Here is a 23,598-nt window from a genome sequence, read left to right as displayed (position 1 = left end):
GCTAGGAAGGTTGTCATTGTTTTTCAGCAGGGCGCATCTACCACTAATTTTATTTTCCTTGTGCATCTTTACAATGTTAGAAAAGGTACATGGAATTTTTCTCCATGGAAAACATGGAATTCAAGGGATCCTCCTTGGGGCTTAGGATTTTTGCTTCTTGCCTAGGGATCAAGGGAGGTTGGGACTCCTTGACATTAGGCCCCAAAGAGCTATCTTTGCTGGAAAGCCTGGGCAAATTTTAATTTAGTCATTGAATTCAAAATACTCAACATGTTAGGTGCCCCATTGAGATTTGTGTCACTATTGTTAATGCAAAGATTACGTGTCAGTACTTGGTTAATGAAAGAATGCAAGATAACATTGATGGTTGTAGACTTCAAAATTTGATAAGGAAATAATGAAAAAAGTGTTAATGTTTTGTAGCAGCAGGAGACTTCATTATTCCTGCACTGATTGAGAAATCGTCTTGCTGATGTTTTCATTTAATGTCTCAACTCTTCTCAATTCATCTATGCTGTTCGACGATATTGAATTCTGCATTTATGAATTCTTTCATAAGCTGGGAGAGTTTCGGTTTCCTTGTTACATGCCATCGACCTTCATATTCTGTTTGCACCTTCATGAGAGTTTCGTCCTTGCTGGCGCAACTTCCTTCTTTATTGTTTTTCATCTGTTAGTGATGCGGTCTTGACATCGTATTCAGCGCCTATCGGTGGCAGAGTATGGATCGGCATACTTTGTAACTGCCGCTATGCATATTGCGGGTGGACTTTTCATCTACCTCCGTCTTAGAGATATTTTCGAGCCTTGTCTTTCCTATATAGCAGCGTTTGTAGTTTATCTTGTGGGCGGGTGAAATTCTTAAGGAAAACGATTTATATATATGCGTTGGTGATCATCCGAGTAGAGTTTTTTTTTTTATGAGATCTTCTTCAACGACTTTGTATCTTCATCAGTCATTCTATATCTTCTCTTTGTATACGATTGGTGTATGATCACTTCATATTGCAGAAAGGTTATGTGTCAGATGGATGGTAGAAGTCTTCATTTTCTGAGATGTTATTGGCTTATACTGTTGATTGTTAAAGTGTTAACAATCTTATTTAGTTCATTGCTTGTTAAACTTGAAAGCATTGTATCGGATTTGTGCCTTTAATAAAGTTCGATGTTTGGTGTGGCTGGGTTTTTCACCCTCAGGTGGGGGGTTTTCCTAGGATAATTTTTTTTTGTCTATTTGTTCTTGTGAGTTTTTAAGTTTCAGTTTTCTGAGTTTGTCTATTTGGTTCTAATTTTAACATGGTATCAAAGCGGGTCTAAAGAAAAGATCTAGAACCAGAACATGTAGCCTTGAAATATTCATTGCTTAGCTTGTTTATTTCAGATTTCAACAATGGTGAATGGACTCAAAGTTGAAGACAGGTTGGATGGTGTATCAAATTTTACCTCATGGAAATTCAGAGTCCTTATTGTGCTTGAAGAGAATGATCTTCTCAACTTTGTGAAGACTGATGTAGATGAACCTTTTGATGACACCGAGAAAGCACAATGGAGAAAGAACAGTTTCCTGGCAAGAAAGATACTGATTGATTTTGTTAAGGATCATTTAGTACCTGTTATATCCAAGTTGAATTCAGCCAAAGAGATGTTCGAGTACCTTCAAAGCTTGTATGAATTCAACTCCTTCATATTAAAATGGCTACAGGTGAATCTGTTGTTTCTTTCTTTATGAAGATTACAAAATTGAAGGTTTAGCTCAATGCTATTGGAGATTCTATTGAGCATAAAGACCTGGTTATGTTGGCCATGAATGGCCTTCCTCACTCTTGGGAATCTTTCATTCAAGGTATTAGTGGAAGAAATGAACTACCCAAGTTTGATCGGTTGAGAGCTGATTGTATTCAAGAAGAATGCAAATTGGAGGCGAGAGGAATTGGGAGAAAATCTCACCATGAAGAAGATCATGTTCTTGCGGCCCATACTTCTAAAAGAATAGGAAAGAAAGAAAATTTCAAGAGGAACAGAGATAGGAATTCTGATTCAGCTCCTGAACCTAAGAAGAGGAAGGATCTCTCAAGGGTTCAGTATTTTAGATGTGACAAGATTGGTCACTTTGCTAGAGAGTGTCCTTCGAAACCCAAGCATCAAGTTGCCACCACAAATGTTGAAAATGCTTCTCCTCATAGAGAATCAAGTGAAAATTCAGAGGGTTTCTTATTTATTTCTGCTCTTTCAAGTAATGTTCCCTCTGATAGTAATACTTGGCTAATTGATTGTGGAGCATCTCGCCACATTACAGGATATCGTGAACATCTCTCTAATCTGATTGAAAAAGATTCTCATTTGCATCTTATCATTGGTGATGATGCTTGCTATTTTGTGAAAGGAGCTGGAACTACATCCTTTCATCTAGATTCAGGAATTCCTCTTCATCTGAGTGATGTGCTATTTGTTCCTGGAATCAAGAGAAATCTGATTTCCATTTCAGCGTTGGAAGATAAAGGATACCAAGTTGCATTTGCTGAAGGCAAAGTTCTTGCATGGAAAAAGAACACTAGTATTAAGACAACTCGTGAAATTGGTGCTCATCACGAGAGTCTATGTAGACTTTCAGCTCGTCCTATTCAAGCCTTAGCGCATGATTCCATGTCTTCTAGTGAGTTGTGGCATAAAAGATTTGCTCATCTAAATGTCAGAACTCTTTCTCCATGGAGAAGATGGTCATTGGTCTTCCTAAGCTCAATCAAGAACATGATCGTGTCTGCAAAGGTTGTGCTCTAGGTAAGAACATTAAAAGTCGTTTTCACTCTAGTGAAAGTAGAGCAAAAGAAATTCTAGAGTTGATCCATTCTGACTTGTGTGGTCCTTTGTCTATTGCTTCTTTAAGTGGTTTTTGGTACTATGTTACTTTCATTGATGACTTCTCTCATAAGACCTAGATTTTATTTCTGAAATCTAAAGAGTCTGATGAAGTGTTGTCTAGATTTAAAGAGCTCAAAGCTCAAGTAGAAAATTTTTCTGATAAGATGATCAAAGTTTTAAGATCTGACAATGGGGGTGAATATACTTCTAGTTTGTTTCAAAATTTCTATATTGAAGTTGGGATTAAGAGGGAGTTTTGTGTCCCTTATAATCCTCAACAAAATGGAATTGCTGAAAGAAAGAACAAGTCTATTGTTGAGGCAGCAAAAGCCATGATCCATGATCAAGGTCTTCAAATCTTTCTTTGGGCAGAAGCTTGAAGGACAACTGTTTATGTTCAGAATTGTAGTCCGCATCAAATTCTAGACAATATGACTCCTGAAGAAGCATTCACAAGTATTAAACCTGAAGTTAGTCATCTCATAATTTTTGGGTGTCCAGTTTACATTCATGTACCTAAAGATAAAAGGTCTAAGTTAGAACCTTTAAGTAAGAAGGGAATTTTTGTTGGTTACAGTGAGTCTTCAAAAGTTTACAGAGTCTACATTCCGGGTCAAATGTAGATTGAAATCAGCAAAGATGTTTCATTTGAAGAAGATGTAGCTTGCAAAAGATCTAAAGGGACTTCTATGGAAATTGATAGAGAAGATCATGAGATTTCTTAAGATTTGGATATTGCTGCCCTTGATTCCCCTTCTGAGATTCGGAGGGAGACTCTTGAATTAGAAGATCCTATAGATCCCGTTGATGCTATAGATACCTCTGCTGGACCAAGTAATGTTTCATATGACAAGAAGAGACCTTTGTGGGCCACGAATACTATGCAAGAGGCTGAAAAATCTTCAGTCCCTTGTGGTACTTTCAGAGAAAGTAAGAGACCTCATAAGTTTGCAGGATATGTTGCTTTAATGAGTCATATTATTGAATCCGAGCGTTCAAGTTTTGAGGTGGCTTCAAAACAACAAGTATGGAGAGATGCAATGTTGGAAGAATATCAATCCATTATCAAGAATGACGTTCGGGATATTGTTCCTAGGCCTCAAGGTAAATCTGTTGTTTCTTTTAAGTGGTTGTTCAAAATTAAACATGCAGTTGATGGAAGTGTTGAAAAATATAAAGCTAGATTCGTAGCTAGAGGTTTTTCTCAAAAGGTAGATATAGAATATCAAGAGACCTTTGCTCCTGTAGCTTGATATAATTCAATCAGAACTATCATTGCTATTGCAGCAGTTAAAGGATGGAAACTTCATCAGATGGATGCAAAGACAACATTCTTGAATGGTGTAATTGAAGAAGAGGTATTGTGATTCATGAAAAAGAATCACATGCATGCAGATTGAAAAAGGCTCTGTATGGCCTTAAGCAAGCTCCACGTGCATGGTATGAAAGAATTGATCGTTATTTATTGAGCTTAGGTTACCTAAAAAATGATGCAGATCCAAATATCTACTTCAAGGTAATTGATGATAAAACTTTAATTTTAGTTCTTTATGTTGATGATTTATTTCTTACTGGAGAGGATGATCTTATCTCTAAATGTAAGAAAGAGTTAGCTTCTGAATTTGAGATGAAAGATCTTGGTCTTATGCATTACTTCCTTGGTTTTGAACTGTGGCAAATATGAAATGAGGTTATCCTGAGTCAAGGGAAATATGCCATTGATATTTTGAAAAGATTTGGTATGCTAGATTGCAAATCTACATCAACTCCTATGGAAGCAAATCTGAAAAAGTTACATGAGGTTGCAACCAGTTCAGATTTAGTTGATCCCACTATGTATAGGCAATTGATTGGATCATTGATGTATTTAGTCAATAGAAGGCCTGATATATGTTATGCTGCTAACACTCTTAGTCAGTTCATGTGTGAGCCTAGATAGTTTCATCTTGTTGCAGCCAAGCATATTTTGAGATATGTGTGTGGTACAGTGGGATATGGTCTGAAATATACTTATTGTGAAGGTCTGAACCTACAAGGTTTTTCTGATTCAGATTGGGCTGGGTGTGTTCCTGACAGGAAGAGCATTTCCGGTTGTTGTTTCAGCTTAGGTTCAACTACGATTTCCTGGTGCAGCAGGAAGCAATCATGTGTGGCTCAAAGTACAATAGAAGCTGAATATGTTGCAACTTGTGTAGCAGCGCGAGAAGCAGTGTGGCTTCGGAAGCTTCTTGCAGGATTGTTTGGGCAGCCTTTGGAACCAACTGTGATTCTTTGTGACAACCAAAGTTGTGTGAAGCTTTTAGTTAATCCTGTTTTTTATGATCGAACCAAGCAAATGGAGATCAAGTATCATTATTTAAGAGATATGGTTCAAAGGAAAGCAGTTGAGCTCAAGTACATTTGCACAGATGAGCAAACAACTGACATTCTCACCAAGCCACTTCCTAGAGTGAAGTTCTCTTATTTTTGAGATAAGCTTGGCATTGTGGAGAATGATGCTCTTGCTGAGAGAGAGTCTCAACTTCAGTGATTCTCATTTCATCTTGTAATGCATTTTTCTCTGTGATGGAGAAATTTGAGGTGAAAGCCCTTGTAATGCATTTTAGAAATTTGAGGTGAATGCCATTGTAATGCATTTTTCTCTGTGATGGAGAAATTTGAGGTGAAAGCCCTTGTAATGCATTTTTTCTCTGTGACGGAGAAATTTGAGGTGAAAGCCCTTGTTGCTCTTTCCAATCATGGGAGTAGCCATAGTGGATGTCATGTTGAGAGACTCCATGACAACATCACGTTGAGTGACTCCGTGATGAGAGCTTGTGTTATTTCACTCATGGGAGTAGCCATGGTGAACATCATGTTGAGTGAATCCATGATGCTATCACGTCGAGAGAATTCGTGATAAAGTTTTGTTTCATTCTTACACATATGGGTGTAGCCATTGTGTTTGTTATGTTGTGAAAATTCATCTAATGATATCTCCTTTGCTAAGAGCGAGTATTAATGTTTTGTAGAAGCAAGAGACTTCATTATTCTTGCGCTGGTTGAGAAATCATCTTGCTGATGTTTTCATTTATCATGTCTCAACTCTTCTCAATTCGTCTATGCTGTTCGATGATATTGAATTCTGCATTTATGAGTTCTTTCATAAGTTGGGAGAGTTTCAGTTTCCTTGTTACCTGTCATCGACCTTCGTATTCTGCTTGCACCTTTATGAGAGTCTCGTTCTTGCTGGCGCGACTTCTTGCTTTATTGTTTTTCATCCGTTAGTGATGCGGTTGTGACATTGTATTCAGCTCCTGTCGGTGGCGGAGTATGGATCGGCATACTTTGTAACTGCCGCTATGCATATTGCGGGTGGACTTTCATCTATCTCCGTCTTAGAGATATTTTCGAGCCTTGTCTTTCCTATATAGCAACGTTTGCAGTTTATCTTGCGGGCGGGTGAAATTCTTAAGGAAGATGATTTATATATATGCGTTGGTGATCATTTGAGTAGAGTTTGTTTTTTTATGAGATCTTCTCTAGCGACTTTGTATCTTCATCAGTCATTCTGTATCTTCTCTTTGTATACGATTGGTGTATGATCACTTCATATTGCAGAAAGGTAATGTGCCAGATGGATGGTAGAAGTCTTCATTTTTTGAGATGTTATTGGCTTATACTCTTGATTGTTAAAGTGTTAACAATCTTATTTAGTTCATTGCTTGTTAAACTTGAAAGTCTTGTATCAGATTTGCGCCTTTAATAAAGTTCAATTTTTGGTGTGGCTGGGTTTTTCACCCTTAGGTGGAGGGTTTTCCCAGGATAAATTTTTTTGTCTATCTGTTCATGTGAGTTTTTAAGTTTCAGTTTTCTGAGTTTTTGTCTATCTGGTTTTAATTTTAATAAAAAGTACTTGTTGTGGTGGGTTAACTTATTTGTATCACTATCATAGTTGTAGAATATTGCAATTTTTTGATAATATTGTAAATTTTGTTGAAAAGCTTGTTGGCATAGTTGATATAACTAGGAAAAAATCTCTAGCCACCTATGCATGGATTTGTGTGAAACTGGATCTCTCCAAACCTCCTCTAACAAAAATAAAACTTTTCATGTAACTGGGAACTAGATTATGATATTTTGCCTTTAGATTCCATATTTGCCAGAAATCTAAACTTATTCAACATTCAATAGTAATAACTAATAAATCAAGCAAGATCTCATGACCAAATGTTAAGGCTTTAATAGATGAAGCCTCTACAAGGGATATTCAGAAGAAAATAGGTTCCATGGTAGTTGGAAAAGCAAAACAATGAATGGATGGAGAACATAGAGAAATGGGTCCTTAAGCAATTTTTTTTTTTAAAAGGGGGGTAAAAATTTATTAACCAAGAGAGACCATTACAAAGCAATCAGGGCCATCAAACAATGCAACATGCCAAACAACAAAAAACCAACCAATCAGAGATCTCCCTAATTACACAAATAATCTTTAATATCTTCCATAACTAAATCCTCCAAATCTTGAGAGTACTTTGGGGACAAGCGCCCCCAATCTTCAACAATCCTCTACTTAGAATCTTGCCAAGCAGTTTGCAACCTTGTTCCATTCTCGAGGGATATGGCAAAAAGTAACAGTCCAAAGATCTACCAAGTCTCTTAATCTGATTGACCACCGAGGGCAATGGCAAATTCACATCCTCAACTTGTTCTCTATTTAGCATATCAACCATAGTCTATAAATCAAATTCATAGATAATTTTACTCCATTCAAGAGCACAACTTTTCTCCAAATCACAAAGGATAGCAAGAGCTTCCGTAAAGTTATTAGTATGGTAACCTTTATACTCAGAGAATAAAAACCGAACCACTCACAAGCTATCACTACCAACTCCTCCAATCCCAGCATGTCCCATCAGTATTTATCTTCAAAACATCACGAGGAGGAGGCAACCAACAACCATCCTGACGAGTCTTGCTCCTAACCTGGCAACCAATGAGTCTTGCTCCTAACTTGGCAACGACCCTCCAAACCGAATCTCTGAATGACATTCGAATCACCTGGATCTACACGGGATGACATATCACATTTTGCTAAAATGGTTTTTTGCAGGCCATTGATTATGTACATCCATAACTGATGACTTAGCATTCTTTTATCTTGAAAAATCCTTATATATTTTTTCAAGCAAATCTGCTAAAGAATAAGGGAGGGGCCTATATTCCAAGCAGTGTGCAAAAAAGGAGTCTTAGCCGGAGAGTTTCCCAAAAGATCCCAGAATTCAACCAATGAGGAGGGATGAAAGCAAGCCTTATTCCAAATCCCTCACTAGCACTGCCAAATTTCCTTGGAGAAGGGGCACAAGAAGAAAATACGAGAAGAGTTCTCCTCACCATGATTACATAAAAAACACATAGAAGGCCTGGGTTCTTAAACAAATAACAGAAGAAAAGAAAAGAATATGAAATGAATCTGTTGGTAAACTAATTTGTCACTTCGATTTTGCCTCCAAAATTGACCCTGTTTGCCCGAAGAGCAGTGACAACTGTTTCAACACACAATCTTCCTCTGCATTTTGAGAGGGCAGCTCTATCGCATGTGAAAGATGCCCACTAGAATTTTTGCTCCAGCTGATTGGTTTGTTTGACTGATTTCTGTGACCAGCGAATAGTAGTTTTGGTTTTGATGAATTTTTGAGGGGTTTTGAAAGATGCACAATGGAAGTAAATTGCAAATAGAAATTAAACTAATACTGACAATTAAAATCAGACTCCTGATTTTTATTACAGCAATACAACTTACCAAAGAATAACTATTTATTCCACTCAGAGTGCAAATTTGCATACCTGGTGTCTAGAGCTGGCCTAGTTGAGCTTCTTTATTGGACTGAACTGAAAGAATTGCTGATATAAGAACTTCCTCAATGTGAATACAGCTCCAAAATGTTTTTATTGACACTAGAAAGAATTACCAAAAACAAATATTGAAGAATTATGCAGACTCAGATTGGTTTCCCAAATTCTTGCCAGGCGTGGCCCTCTAGGAATGAAGAATTTCCCTATATTATTGATTATGCTGATCACAAATGGCCTTATTCTTCCAAGTAAACCCCTGATTTGCTGTTATTTACTATCAACAATGAATTTTGTTGCGATCAGCTGACTTAGAATCCTTGTAATTATTTATTGTGATCTCCAAGCTAGAAATGGTGGTACGGCTGAGCTGGAAGGGGTACGGCTGAGCTGGAAGGGGTACGGCTGGGCTGAATAATGAATTTATTGCTACTTAAAACCACCGAACCCTCTCAGATCTGCTGTATGTGCAATGATTGTGCAGATCTAACCTTCTAAACTACTTATTTTGGTCCTAAATGGCCCTTAATGTAGTTCCCCTGTGTGCCAAGATGTTGTCCAGTGAAAGGGGCTACGTCCCGTCACCAAAAGATGGAGGTTTTCGCCTCCAATCTGCTCTCAGACCTGTGCCATATTTGTTGCAGACCTGCTGATGAAAGGTAATATCCAAAAAAATGAATAACAATCATGCCAAAATCCAACGCCTAACTTACTTTTATGCTCTCAAGCCCTAAATCGAACCTCAAGGAGGAGATTCCAATATTCCAAAAGCATCTTCTCTTTCCCTTAAGTGCTTGGCTTTGAGGATTAAGTCATCATACATGGGGCCACTTTTAATTTTAAATTATAAAATGCCTAGGGAGGGGCGCCCAAGGGGTGATGTTATAATTCATCATTAGCTTGATTAGTCTCCTTTCTTATAAAGTTACTCTATACACATCTTTTATAAATTCACTTTAATTTATTATTACCACTTAAGGTAAAAGTAACTTTATAATATAATATTAGCATTAGTTCACCCTCCTTATAAAGTCACTTCATAAAATATTTCTAATTTTAGAAAAAGTGACTTATAATGTAATATTACAAAGTTTACACCTTATAAGCTTATCAAGGTCAAATAAATGATTAAGTATTGGGCCTCCTTGCACTCCCCATCACCTCCTAACAACTGGATTCACCTGTGGAGGTGAGAGCTAACAGGTGAAATTGTGCATCTGGATGACGTCCTAGAAAGTGGGGACATTACAGTATGATGGGGGTATTTGTAGTTTCTATGTACTTTTGACCTGAAAGTACAAAAAGAGAGAAAGAAGAAACTAAAGAAAATGGATAATTGAAACCCTGATAGTAGACATACGAATGCCAAACATGACTTCACAATTGATAACAATTACAAGGGGGTTATAAGCAAATATGTTTGAATGCGCGATGACAATGAACGGAGGATTATGAATCTCAACATATGAGGAGATAAGCTACTTCGACACATTCAAACTGAGATACCAATGTCTATTTGTGAATCATTATCAACTGCATAGGTTATCAATGATTTACATATATGCATGAAAAGGGATTACCAAGTTTACATACGAGAAACTGGCAATAATAACTCAATAACACATTCAAACATACGAACCAAATGCATTATTCATTATCTTCTTGAAAATATACAAGTTCAAGAGCCCTTTTGTACATAGTGTAAAACCAGAAGTTATTACAAGTTTCTCTGAAAATTCCTCCAGAGTTTCCCCTTTGGAGCAGTTCCCCCCTTTCATTACAAATAGCCTTGTATTTATAGGCTTCATAGGATAACTACCTACTAACTAATTTCGCATTTTGGGTCAGAAACTACCCCGTTTTTGTGCAAAAAGAGATTAGTTAGAAACCTCTTGACTTTCACACAAAAAGAGATTAGTTATAAACCACTCAACTTTCGCGCAGAAAGAGTCTATTTTCTAACTTTTAGTTATAATGAGTAATGCAAGTTACTTTTACAAAAAGGTAACTAACAATTCTAACTTTGAAGAAAAGTATAGTTATTGATCTTGCCGAGGTAGTTTTTCATCTTCATCTGCTTCATTTGTACTTGTACAATCATCCTGTCATCTAGTCGTTTGAGGATACAAAACACATCTATCCATTTGAAAATAAAAGACAATTCCAAGGGTCTCCATAAAGATGAAAAGGATCATGCATTGCAAAATATCCACAGGTTGGTATCTTCATTATCGACATGAAGTAGTAATTCACCAACATCTTTCTTTCAAGGAACTCCAACTACATCAGCTAGACATCCTTATTGCATAGCTTTCCCATACCCATGAATACCTTCTTTGCACTTATGGCATGCACATTGTATGTGCGATTTAGTAATCCATTGGTCTATCATTCTTTGCATTTAACATATCTGAAATAAAGCTGGTCATCCCTGGCCTATGATTAACAAGTTTTCGGTAGTTCTTCTAGTTGAACAAAATATGCATTTTCCTTTGCACCTTGCCCATGATGATACACCCAAAGTAGTCTGGAGATTATAATATTTGATAAGAATCTCCATTCCATTATATTTCAAGCTTTTTCTTTTAATTGGCGTGAGCAGGATAAGATGCTGGCAAAACTTGTCTTTGTCAAGACAGTAGGTCTGAGTTTAGTCCTTCATGACTGTGCTTTCTCTCTTTTATTATACCCTGCTCCTTAATCTTCATTGACCTTGTTCATCCTATGTTCTTCCTAGCCTTGTCATATCAGGAACTGCCCTTTATGCATTGTCATTTTTCGCTCTTTCGAATTTTTATAAGCATTTTCAGAATCTAACATGAGCTTCTTGTTTTCTACAAGATTAGTTTCGTTCTCCTTTAAAGCTTTGACACGATGGCTACTTATGGAAATAAAATCTTTTGCTTTAGGCAACTAGCTTAGATCTGAACTTGCTGGCTTAAAACGTTTCAACATACTCAACAACAACTTTGGCCAAAGGATGCTCACTGTTATCATGTGCTTTTTGGTGGCTTCAAAGGAGTTTGTGACTTCACCCATATCTTGACATTTAACAACAACAATAGATAATGTTTACATGTTCGCAGGATTGTCTCCTTGTGGGTTTAATAGCCTTTGGAAAACATTTATAGGTCACTGTGCTAGACTCGTGCATGCTTAATACCTCTATAGATAGATTTTGGATCAGAAAACAAGTTGCAAGACATTTTGAAAGGAGATTGAATGGACACATTAATTGAGACCCTTTTATGTCTTCTTGCAATGATTTGGACACCGATTTCCTTGTCATAGACCTTCCTTTATCATTTTCTTTTTGGGAATATATTGTATCTATTGCATATTCTCACTTCAAATTAATCACAGAGTTCCACAAACTGTTGTCCTTGGAAAGTAGTCAACCTGTTCGTCAGCTAGGCAGCCTGGCAACACACTCCATTTGGTGGAGCTCAAATTAAGCCTCATCAGATGTACTCTTCCTTGAATGGTAAGACAAATTTTATAGTTGCTCACTCCAGGGTAAATCCTTCTTGTGGTGATAGCAGGGACTCCTGTAGCTACAGAATGTTTCATGAAAAGTCTTTTTTTAGACATGGATACCTCCAATCATCACATACATCTTTATAAGCTGTCTTAGTAGAAATTGCAGCTTCTAGAACTGTGCATTTTTCTTCCCTTTGGAATGGTCCTGCAGTATGAACAATGCGATCCACACCTTGCAGTCATCGTGTTTTGTGAGACACATTTTATGAGGCACTTTGTCAAACTGTACATGCGCCTTCTCTATGCTTCCCAGTTTGTTTGAAAAACAATTCCAGTGCATAGTTTAAGCTTTGGCATTTGTAATGATTGCCTAACTTGGTACTCAGAGTTACAATATCAGACAAGCCTTTCTTTTGTTGCTGCACAGAGGAAAGGAGATGAAACTCAGCTTCACACCAGCTAGTTGCATTTTCTTGAAAGTTTATGAAGCCTTTTCAACAAATCATTCTCTGCGCACACCATGACTATGGACCTTTTTGAATGCATTTTGTAGAACAGTTTGGGTGCCTTTATTTACGATTCCACACTTTGCCTGCATGCCTACTTGGACATTTGCAACTGCAACAACTGATAAAATCCCTTTGTTCATGTGTTTTGATGAGTGTTCATTGTCTTTGAAAGCTCTGATTTTGACGCAAGCAAGGAGTTGGTAAAGGCCATGGGGGAATTTGGCTTCACACCTTGCGATTGCATTTTTTTCAATGTTTTTAAAGCCTTTTCAACACTTGTTTTCTGTATATCCTTTTTATGTTTGTATATTTTGAAAGACTGCCAGCTACAGCATTGGCTGAGAGCACAATTCTTTGGGGTATTTTGTCATAATGTTCATGTGCCATGTCTGTGCGTACATGTCTTGCATACATCCTTACCTGAACATTTCCAACTGTAATCTCTGACAAAAATCCTCTTTTAATTATGCTTCGATGGCTACCCATAACCCGTTTCAAAGCATTTGTAATAATGCGGCTGGTAAAGAATGCAGAATTTGGCTTTACTCTTGCCAATTGCATTTCATGAGGTGACATCTCATTGAGGCAATTTGAACAGTTTACATGCTATGTTTGTGCTCCCACATTCTCATACAGTTCATTGTGAGGTTGCATATGAATTTGCAGAGGTGCTCTTCACAGCAACTTAGGTAAACGTTACAATGATGCAATTATACTGAACTGCATATCCCTCCAAGCACTAACGCCACTATAGAAGCCTCATGACAAGATACTACAGGCCATGCTGAATGAAGGGAGCTGCCAAAGTAAGAGAAGTGAATGACAATGGAATACCTCTGCTGCAGGAATTATTGATGATGATAAACTCTGAAACCTCAAAGAGGCGTGCAATGAAGAGTTTGATTCACACTACAGGTGTGACTTGGTCTCATCATAATATATTCTCAAACAAACCTTTTGACCAATACTAGAGGTGCCACAATAAAGGAGAAAGCCCATGCATCGACCACAGCAATATAATATTGGGCATATATAGATTTGGGCATTATGTCAAACAGTTTGAATGCTGTCTATGCCTTCCACCTTAACAGCTGTGAGCTTCTTTTTGAAGCGCTTCCTCAACAAATAAACTTGTTTGTCTTTGAGGTATTTAATGAAATCTTGAACCGGTTATAAAAAGTTTGCAAGTTAGAATTTTAGAGCCTCGAAGCACATAATGTGATTATGGTTCAAAAGTTCAACTTGTTGAGCACCCGAGCAACCGGTTCGATAGTTAGGCTTCCTGAGCACTTAATTACATGAAAGGTTGGAAAACTAAAATTTGTGAGCATTTAAGCCCAATCGCATTCAAGAGTTTGATTTTCAAAGCATTTGAGCATAGATAGCAATGGAAGATTTAAAAGTTCAATCTTTTGTGCATAAAGATTCATACATTTGGAATTTGGAGCGTGCAAGCAAAATAAGTTCAAAAGTTAGAATTCCAAAATATTTGAGCAAATTTAGTTCAAAGGTTATGTTTCTTAAGCATTTAAGCATGGCTGGCAAATAGAGGTTCAAAAGATGGATTTTTAAAGCAACTGAGAAAACAGTTAAGAAAGTTTTGCGAACAGGCTCAATTACACTTACAAAATTTTCTTTATTGAACTGATCAAAGGGAATTTAAATGGGAAAAATAATAATTAAATATTTAAAATATTAAAATGATTCTGAAAATCATTAACCTTCCAATGACTCCCTGTAATCTTGATATACAAAGATCATCATAACTTTTGACTGACAGCGAATTTTGCCTCAAAATTTTAATCATAGGTTTATGGGAATAAAACGATCACAACCCAAAGATCTTTTCTCATGATGAAATCCTGAGGGTGAGATTTTAGAGTTTTTCAAACAGAGGATGACAAAAATTGAAGCATTAAAATCTCACAAACGACGAAGTGGGTTGCCACCAAAACTTGCTGAATTATTTGGGATGATACCAGTAACATGCCCATAAAACAGTTTTCCTTGATGCTTTATAGTTTTCATGAATTTATTGTTTTCACGTTTGTGCCAATACAAAAAGGTCAACAATGCAAAAGTTTAAAATTTGTGCTTTTGAAAACTGGGGCAATGGGATTATACAAGGTTTTTGGCACTAACGTGTAAGAGCTCCTCTTGTTAGAGATTGGGATTGTAATAATGTACCTATCTTTTTCGTCGGTTAAATGTAAACAGCTTTCTGGTAGAGATGGGAACAAATTCATCATTGTTCCTTAGGTCCTATTGACAACTTACTATAAGAATTTTGATCCTACTTAACTATTACCATTTAATAAAATTCGAAATCTGTTCATAAATATTCTCATTTTGTATTTTGCAATGCGAAGGATCAATCAAACAACAGCAACATATCTATATAATAATTAACATTAGATAATTACAGGGAGCATTCAATAATTAGGACAATTACTATTATATTACTACTGCAAATCAACAAACCCATTAAGTATTAACACCGTCACCTTTCAAGGGACAAAAGGCAAATTCAAGTGTTCATAATGAAAGTCTTTGTGATAAACCTAAATAATATCGAAACATGTCAAACATAGATCATTTCATATATTAATTTCTTGGGTGTATTGTGTATCCATACTATAACAGTATCCACATAATTACAACTTATGATCAAAGTACAATCATTCTTTTGATGATGGTGCATTAAATCTAAAATACATTTATAGATTTTGTTTAATCTTATCATACAACAAGGCTGTTTTAAAGAATATTAGTTTGGATTGTATGGGTTCAATTGGTCCAACAATGTTGTGAGAAGCAGAAGAGAGAGGAGAGAGTATCATTGGAGTGTTTTACAGCCCTTTAATGAGCCTTACTGAACTCCTACACATCTTACTTTCTTGGGAATGGTCCTACCCTTCTTTAGGGAAGCAAATAAGGAGATATGATATGTTTCAATCATGTTAAAGGCTTTTAGAGATTCATTTGCTCATCTTGAGGTTCCCGGTTCTCGTAATTTGATAGAACACAATAGTATGATGCTTGATTTAGAACAAAATGCAAAGATATTAAAACTATTAAACCCTCATTCTAAATCAAGCAAAATACCTTTGAATTGAGTATAAAGAAGATTAAACCAAATTATTCTACTATAACTTGCTAAGAAAGAGATTTCCCTTGTTGAATGGATTTGCACATGGATATGAGTGATGTAGTTGCTCTTGGAGTCTTCAAGATCTTAGTAGCATGCACCTTCTCATTAATCCTAAGTTGTAACTATCTTTGAGAGGTCATCTTTGGTCATCTTTAGCCTCTTTTATTACAATATCAAAGTGGAAAATCCTTTATAGAAGTCTGCAATGAACTCATTGTTTTTTCGTTTGAAGAGTTTCAAACTCTCTTTTAAGCAACTGTAATTTGACTAACTTTATCTTGTCAGAGTCCCTTTGTAAGAGTTTTGAAAAATCTCGTGAGTAGTAAGTTGCTGCTATTCTGGGGAAAATGAATTTTACTATTGTTGTTTCACTTTCAATAATGCTCAGCACTTTTGCATCCTTCCTCTTGATCTCTTTTCGTTGGGTCTTTTGGGCATTTGTGACGGTTGCATATGTAGCTGGGCCTGGTACATCTGTGAATCCATTCACAACTAGTTCCCAGAAATCATTAGCTACTAAAATAGTTTTCATTTCTTTGTCTGTACATCACAGTTTTTTCCATCAAATATGAGTGGCTGCTGCCAAATTTTAATCTCTGTTCCAGCCATGCTAGAAAATCAAAATACAAAAACTCTAATACTAGAACTCTAATGCCCAATATAAACTAAAACCTTTTGGCTTCAACAGCACTTAGCTACTGGCCCCTTTGTGGCTGGTCCATCGTCGGTCTGGCTGTGGCTTATTTCTAATGATGGTATATGTTGAATCCTCAGGATAGGACAACTGAGAAAAAGCCAAACTTTGGAAAAAGGATAGCGACATTTGAAATGAGAGATTATACTTTTAAGGTCTTAATAGACATATATTGATAATGGGATCATCAAACTAAAGACTATATTTGACTTCCATGTGTTAAACATAATATCGAAAGATTTACAGGTCAGTCAAAAGAATAAAGACATTAAAACCACCCAACAACTGCTGCCATAAGCAAAATAACAGCTATTATCTTTATAAGTTAATATCACTAAATCATTGATCCTATTACAATTCTTAGGGTTCTGTCAAATAAAAGAGACTATAAGCTTAAACCCATTTCCTTTTGGGATTAACTGCAGGCATTCAGGGTACCTATTGGTTAAGGCAGAACAAAGGTTTAGTGTTGTGCGTACAGCTGAACTCCTGAAGGGTTCAACTTGCATCCTGTCATGTTCAAAACTCCTTAAAACAATTCCTATCCTTCAAATGTAAGAACTGGAGCCAGAGATTAGATTTTAGAATCATTTCACTTAAGCATATCAAATGTAAGAAGAAAAACCTTGTACAAGATATCATATTTACACAGGGCTTTTGAAGTTGTGAACTCAAAAATCAGGTTCAAATCGAGTAGCTGAACATGCAAGGAAAGAACTGAGATATGCCTGCATTTTTGAGATCTTTTTGATTGGTGAGGACAAGCTAAGCTCTTTGAGCAACCTATCTCACTTCTCAACCAAATGATACCAATTGCATGTTCATGTCCACTGTTTTGGAGACTAGACCTTTAAAGGATTTAACAGAACCCTCTTGAAAAGTGTAAGGAAAACCATAATATCTTCAAGCTCCTGTAGATTAAAAACTTTGCAATGCCTTTTCCTATTATAATACTTTAACGAGCCTTTATTTTAGGGTTTTTAAACTGAAACATTTCAAGGAGTTAAGCTTAGTGAGGTTAAGATGTGGTTGGGATTCCCTTCTTTTAACCCCCAGACCATTACACAATTCCAAGCATACTGCCATAACCTCAGGCGTGTAAGCTGCCTGGTGAAACAACAGTTACTGTCAACAATGAGTATAATGTTCCAAGCTTGATTTAGGAGAGTTAGTGATTTTTAAAGATTTTACGTCCTTAACTTATAGAAAGTAATATTTTTAAAATAATAACCCCATAACTACTTGTGCAGAGGCTTGGGTTGACTGTGGAGGCGGTCTTCTAAATAGGTCAGCACTTTCATAATGTTAATTCATGAAACTTTCACTTTATTAGAAAGACAAGTACATCCAAACTAAATGTCTTACCACCTTGTCTATATACCATGCCATGCTACAACACTAAAGATATATTTAAAACTCATCAATGCAACATGCTAATTCAGTCACAAATGTCCAAAAGCTCACAACCAAGCAATGTCAGTAAGGACTGAAAAATCCTGCCATATGTCAGTAATTCAAAATGTCTATCAAACAATCGTATATCAACAAAGGAGATTGCTATGGTATTCAACACTCTATGCTGTTAAGAAAGACAACATTAGCACATAAAGCATATCATTCAATCAAAATGCGATTATCCATGCAGCAATTGATGAATCAGCAAAATGGAGTGTGTGGTGGTACATCTCTCCCAAGTTGTCTCTTCCAAGTTTTCTGTCCTCTATCTGAAGATACATTCCCTCAGGTCATGGCCTTTGCAAGGAGTAACATCGTGCATATCACTCACACAAAAAAAAATAGTAGTTAGTTGTTATCAATTCATAAGTACATTGACGACAACGTTAATTAGATTTATCAATTAATCTAAATCATTAATTGCATCTAATAATTTAAAAATTCAAATTAATCATGTATATAGATAATTTTCAACCACACAATAATAGCCACATCTATAATTAATTGCTAAAAGTAATGATGTCAAAGTTATTAGAAGATAAGTTGTGACATTAAAGAGGATAGTTTCACAGATAACAAAGAGGAGCTGGACTAACATCTCAGCCAGTATTTGGAAAGGCAGAAGACTAAGCCCACGCTAGAAGAATAGATTAATAATACCATTTCAGATTTTGCCACCAATCAATTGAAGTTACACAGCCTATGTTCAAAACTAAAATGTTAAGCATAGCTTCTCTAGACCCTAATGAAATGCATCAGAACATTTTATAAAGTTGAGAAGGAGCATTGCCATTGAAACCTAGATTGCTAAGATTACTTATTTTTATCTATATTTCCAAGGATTAGTATGGAGCTGTCTAAAATATATTTATTTTTGTAACTTTTGAGTTCGTAAAGCTTAGTTATCGTTCTAAAAACGATCATAGATGCATGAATTTTGGGTTTTTTATTCAAAATCTTGAAGCTGTTGAACAATCTAGGATACGTTTTTGAGCTCTTAAAAGTACTTCTTTTGATCAATGTAACATGCATAGTTTCATGGATTTTGGTTTATCATCAAAGTATTGAAGCTGGCTAATTTGTTTGAATTAGTTTGTGAATCCCCTCAAAGTTTGAGTGCTTATTGTGGACAAATATCAGCAGTTTTAAGGCATGCATGATGATGATGTTTTGCATTTTTTGCAGTTTCTACATTGCAGCACCTTTATCAGTGTGCAGTTTGTGTTACCCAGAGGTGTTCTCTTATATCATCTCCCAATCAATCAACTCAATTTTTCGAAAAGAAGCTCATATAGAAGACACAGAGTTCACAGAGTTCAAAGTATTAGAATATGGAATTTCTCTTTTGAAATTGGGATGGCGGCAGTGGACTGGTACTATTATTTTTATTTGGGGATCAATTCATCAACATCGGTGCCATAATATATTGGTGAGTGTAAACATTTTATACTAGATTCTACACTTGTGTTTTGAATATCACTTATACTCTAGTTAGCTTTTGGGAGAGGAAAATGTTTTCACACTACTTTTTGGTATTAAGTTTCTGAATTTACTTTGATAAATCACCTTGTTTAGTATATGAGACCAACAACTATGCTTATTGTTTTGGTGAGTGCAGTATTAAATTCAATTTTCCAAAAGTTCTAAGGCACTTACAAGAAAGGGCTTCAAACAAAATGGAAATGAATATCCAAAACAATCTTAAAATTTACAGTAAACAATGGAACTGATTATTAGAATTTGAACAAGAACTTGTTTGCTTGTTAAATGTTTTTAAAGTTAATTTTAAGGAAATTCATCATTTCTTTTCATTGCTTGACTTGTAAGAAATATGATTATGTTACAGTTTCCGTCTTTTTGCATCTTGAAATCATAAATAAAGCAATTGTTTTTAGAGATAGGGAGTAAAAAGACAGTCCCTAACCGGCAGATATAATCATTTGGTTTGCATACTTTATACACAATCCCATTAAGGAAATAAGTATGACCATCATAAACCTTTTGAAGATTTCCTCTCTCCAAGTGGGTTCCACTTAAGTTCATTTTACCCCATTAAAGTGACTCATTGATGGTTGCACTCTCATGTCATATTTGTTTTGGGCATTCGATCATTCCCTCAGAGCTTTCAAGCCTGCATAACTAACTGCAACAGTAGCTCAACAAAAAATGGGTTTCATACCAAATTGACACCATTTTAACATAGCACTTCTTGTTGTTATTTACTATTATCCATTCAAAGATCCTTATAACTCTTAATGCATAATGCAGTCCCATAATGCACAATGGTGACCCTCGGTGAGTCGATGAGTCTCGGCGAGACTGGCAGAGTTTGGTGAACTCATGGACTCGGAGTGGACTTGGCAAGTCCCGATGCCTAGACTCGGCTAGACTCAATTTTTTTTTTCAAATTTCAAAAAATAACAAAAACATACATTTTTGACCTTTTTTTGCATCCAAGATTCCAAACACCCTAAAATGCCCCTTAAAGCATCATTTCGCCCAATACAAAGATCAATTTGTTCTCTTCACTCTCTCCTTTCTCTTTTTCTCTTTTTTTTCTTTTGAGGGCATAGTCCTTGAACACTTCCAGCCCGTGAGGAAATGCAAGTGCATTTTCCCATACACCAAGATTCCAAACACCCTAAAATGCCCCTTAAAGCATCATTTCGCCCAATACAAAGATCAATTTGTTCTCTTCACTCTCTCCTTTCTCTTTTTCTCTCTTTTTTTTTTTTTGAGGGCGGCATAGTCCTTGAACACTTCCAGCCCGTGAGGAAATGCAAGTGCATTTTCCCATACCCCTTCTATTGTTGGGGTTTTCTCACATCTAACACCTTTTGTTGCTTATCATTCTTACCCCTCAAATCCATTAGCATGTCCACTCCAAAACCCTTACTAGCTAGTGGGACCTACCTATTGATGTGTTTTTTAGGCACCTCTAACACAGAATAAAATACCAAAGTGTTTTACCCTCTTGAAGAAAATCACCTCAGATGCTAAATATCTGATCAACTAAGACGATTCCAAGGTTTCTAATATCAGTTCTTGACATGTGGGTAACTCGATGGCGAATGTGTTTTTTGCTGTTTGCACAAAGGGACTTACGTAATTGTTCTTGAAGACTCAAGTTTATCATGAATGGGAGTTGGCTTGCCAATGATTTCAAAATGCCTTATGGTTTTGCAAGATGAGCTCTTGATTTATTCTAACAAAGATTTCCAAATAAAATGCAAAAGAGGAAGGGTTTAATAGTTCTATTCTAATCCTATCTTAAACCTAGAATGCAAGAGATAGTGAATGATTCAATGAAATTCAACTAGGCTGGGTATTGTCATCAAAGAACAACTCAACACAAGCTTAGTGCAATCATCTAAGGTAAGTAATAGATGTTCAAATTCATAATAATCACAGAGTTCCACAAACTGTTCTCCTTGGAAAGCAGTCAACCTGTTCGTCAGCTAGGCAGCCTGGCAACACACTCCATTCGGTGGAACTCAAATTAAGCCTCATCAGATGCACTCTTCCTTGAACGGTAAGACAAATTTTATAGTTGCTCACTCCAGGGTAAATCCTTCTTGTGGTGATAGCAGGGACTCCTGCAGCTACAGATTTTTCATGAAAAGTCTTTTTTTTTAGACATGAATACCTCCAATCATCACATACATCTATATAAGCTGTCTTAGTAGAAATTGCAGCTTCTAGAACTGTGCATTTTTCTTCCCTTTGGAATGGTCCTGCAGTATGAACAATGCGATCCACACTTTGCAGTCGTCGTGTTTTGTGAGACAGATTTTATGAGGCACTTTGTCAAACTGTACATGTGCCTTCTCTATGCTTCCCAATTTGTTTGAAAAACAATTCCAGTGCATAGTTTAAGCTTCTGCATTTGTAAATGATTGCCTAACTTCGTACTCAGAGTTACAATATCAGACAAGCCTTTCTTTTGTTGCTGCGCAGAGGAAAGGAGATGAAACTCAGCTTCACACCAGCTAGTTGCATTTTCTTGAAAGTTTATGAAGCTTTTTCAACAAATCATTCTCTGCGCACACCATGACTATGGACCTTTTTTGAAACCATTTTGTAAAATAGTTTGGGTGCCTTTATGTATGCTTCCACACTTTGCCCGCATGCCTACTTGGACATTTGCAACTGCAACAATTGATAAAATCCTTTTGTTCATGTGTTTTGATGAGTGTTCATTGTCTTTGAAAGCTCTGATTTTGACACAAGCAAGGAGTTAGTAAAGGCCGTAGGGGAATTTGACTTTACACCTCGCGGTTGCATTTTCTTCAACGTTTTTAAAGCCTTTTCAACACTTGTTTTCTGTATATCCTTTTTATGTTTGCATATTTTGAAAGACTGCTAGCTATGGCATTGGCTGAGAGCACAAATCTTTAGGGTATTTTGTCATAAAGTTCATGTGCCATGTCTGTGCCTACATGTCTTGCATAATCCTTACCTGAACATTTCCAACTGTAATATCTGACAGAAATCCTCCTTTAATTATGCTTTGATCTCTACCCATAACCTGTTTCAAAGCATTAGTAATAATGCGGCTGGTAAAGAATGCAGAATTTTGCTTTACACTTGCCAATTGCATTTCATTAGGTGACATCTAATTGAGGCAATCTGTTGAACAGTTTTCATGTTATGTTTGTGCTCCCACATTCTCATACAGTTCATTGTGAGGTTGCATATGAATTTGCAGAGGTGCTCTTCACAGCAACTTAGGTAAACATTACAACGATGCGATTATACTGAATTCCATAATCCTCCAAGCACTAACGCCACTATAGAAGCTTCATGACAAGACACTACAGGCCACACTGAATGAAGGGAGCTGCCAAAGTAAGAGAAGTGAATGACAACGGAATACCTCTGCTGCAAGAATTATTGATGATGATAAACTCTGAAACCTCAAAGATGCCTGCAATGAAGAGTTTGATTCACAGTACAGGTGCGACTTGGTCTCATGATAATATATGCTCAAACAAACCTTTCAACCAATACTAGAGGTGCCGCAATAAAGGAGAAAGCCTATAGATCAACCACAGCAATATAAGTTAAGCATTCCCTCAAAGCTTTCAAGCCTCCATAACTAACTGCAGCAGTAGCTCAACAAAAAAATGGGTTTCATACCACACCATTTTAACATAGCACTTCCAGTTGGTATTTACTATTATCCATTGAAAGATCTTTATAACTCTTAACGCATAGTGCAGTCCCATAATGCATAATGGTGACCCTTGGTGAGTCCCAGGGGCCCAGACGTGGACTCGGACGAGTCTCGGTGAGACTTGCAGAGTCTCGTGAACTCGTGGACTCGAAGTGGACTTGGCAAGTCCCGATGCCTAGACTTGACCAGAATCATTTTCTTTTTTTTTTTTAAATCTCAAAAAATAACAAAAGCATACATTTTTTGATCTTTTTTTGCATCCAAGATTCCAAACACCCTAAAATGTCCCTAAAAGCATCATTTGGCCCAATACAAAGACCAATTTGTTCTCTTCACTCTCTCCTTTCTCTTTTTCTCAATTTTTTTTTGAGGGCATAGTTCTTGAACTCCCACTTCCAGCCCGTGAGGAAATGCAAGTGCATTTCCCCGCACCCTTTTGATC

General features: G+C 36.5%; 1 protein-coding gene across 3 annotated transcripts in view; it reads left to right on the top strand.

Moving 5' to 3' along the window:
• LOC131044555 (polyprenol reductase 2) overlaps positions 1 to 23,598 on the top strand; it is a 72,104-nt gene that overhangs the window by 5,691 nt on the left and 42,815 nt on the right. For all 3 annotated transcript variants that reach the window (XM_057977910.2, XM_059218419.1, XM_057977916.2), the window contains exon 3: positions 19,166 to 19,409. In XM_057977910.2, the coding sequence (XP_057833893.1) occupies positions 19,166 to 19,409 (244 nt within the window). The remainder of the gene's footprint in view (positions 1 to 19,165; positions 19,410 to 23,598) is intronic.

This window comes from Cryptomeria japonica, chromosome 3 (assembly GCF_030272615.1).
Source record: "Cryptomeria japonica chromosome 3, Sugi_1.0, whole genome shotgun sequence".
NCBI classification, from domain to species: domain Eukaryota; kingdom Viridiplantae; phylum Streptophyta; class Pinopsida; order Cupressales; family Cupressaceae; genus Cryptomeria; species Cryptomeria japonica.
The sequence above is the reverse complement of the archived record's forward strand: the minus strand, read 5'-3'. Positions and strand labels throughout refer to the sequence as shown.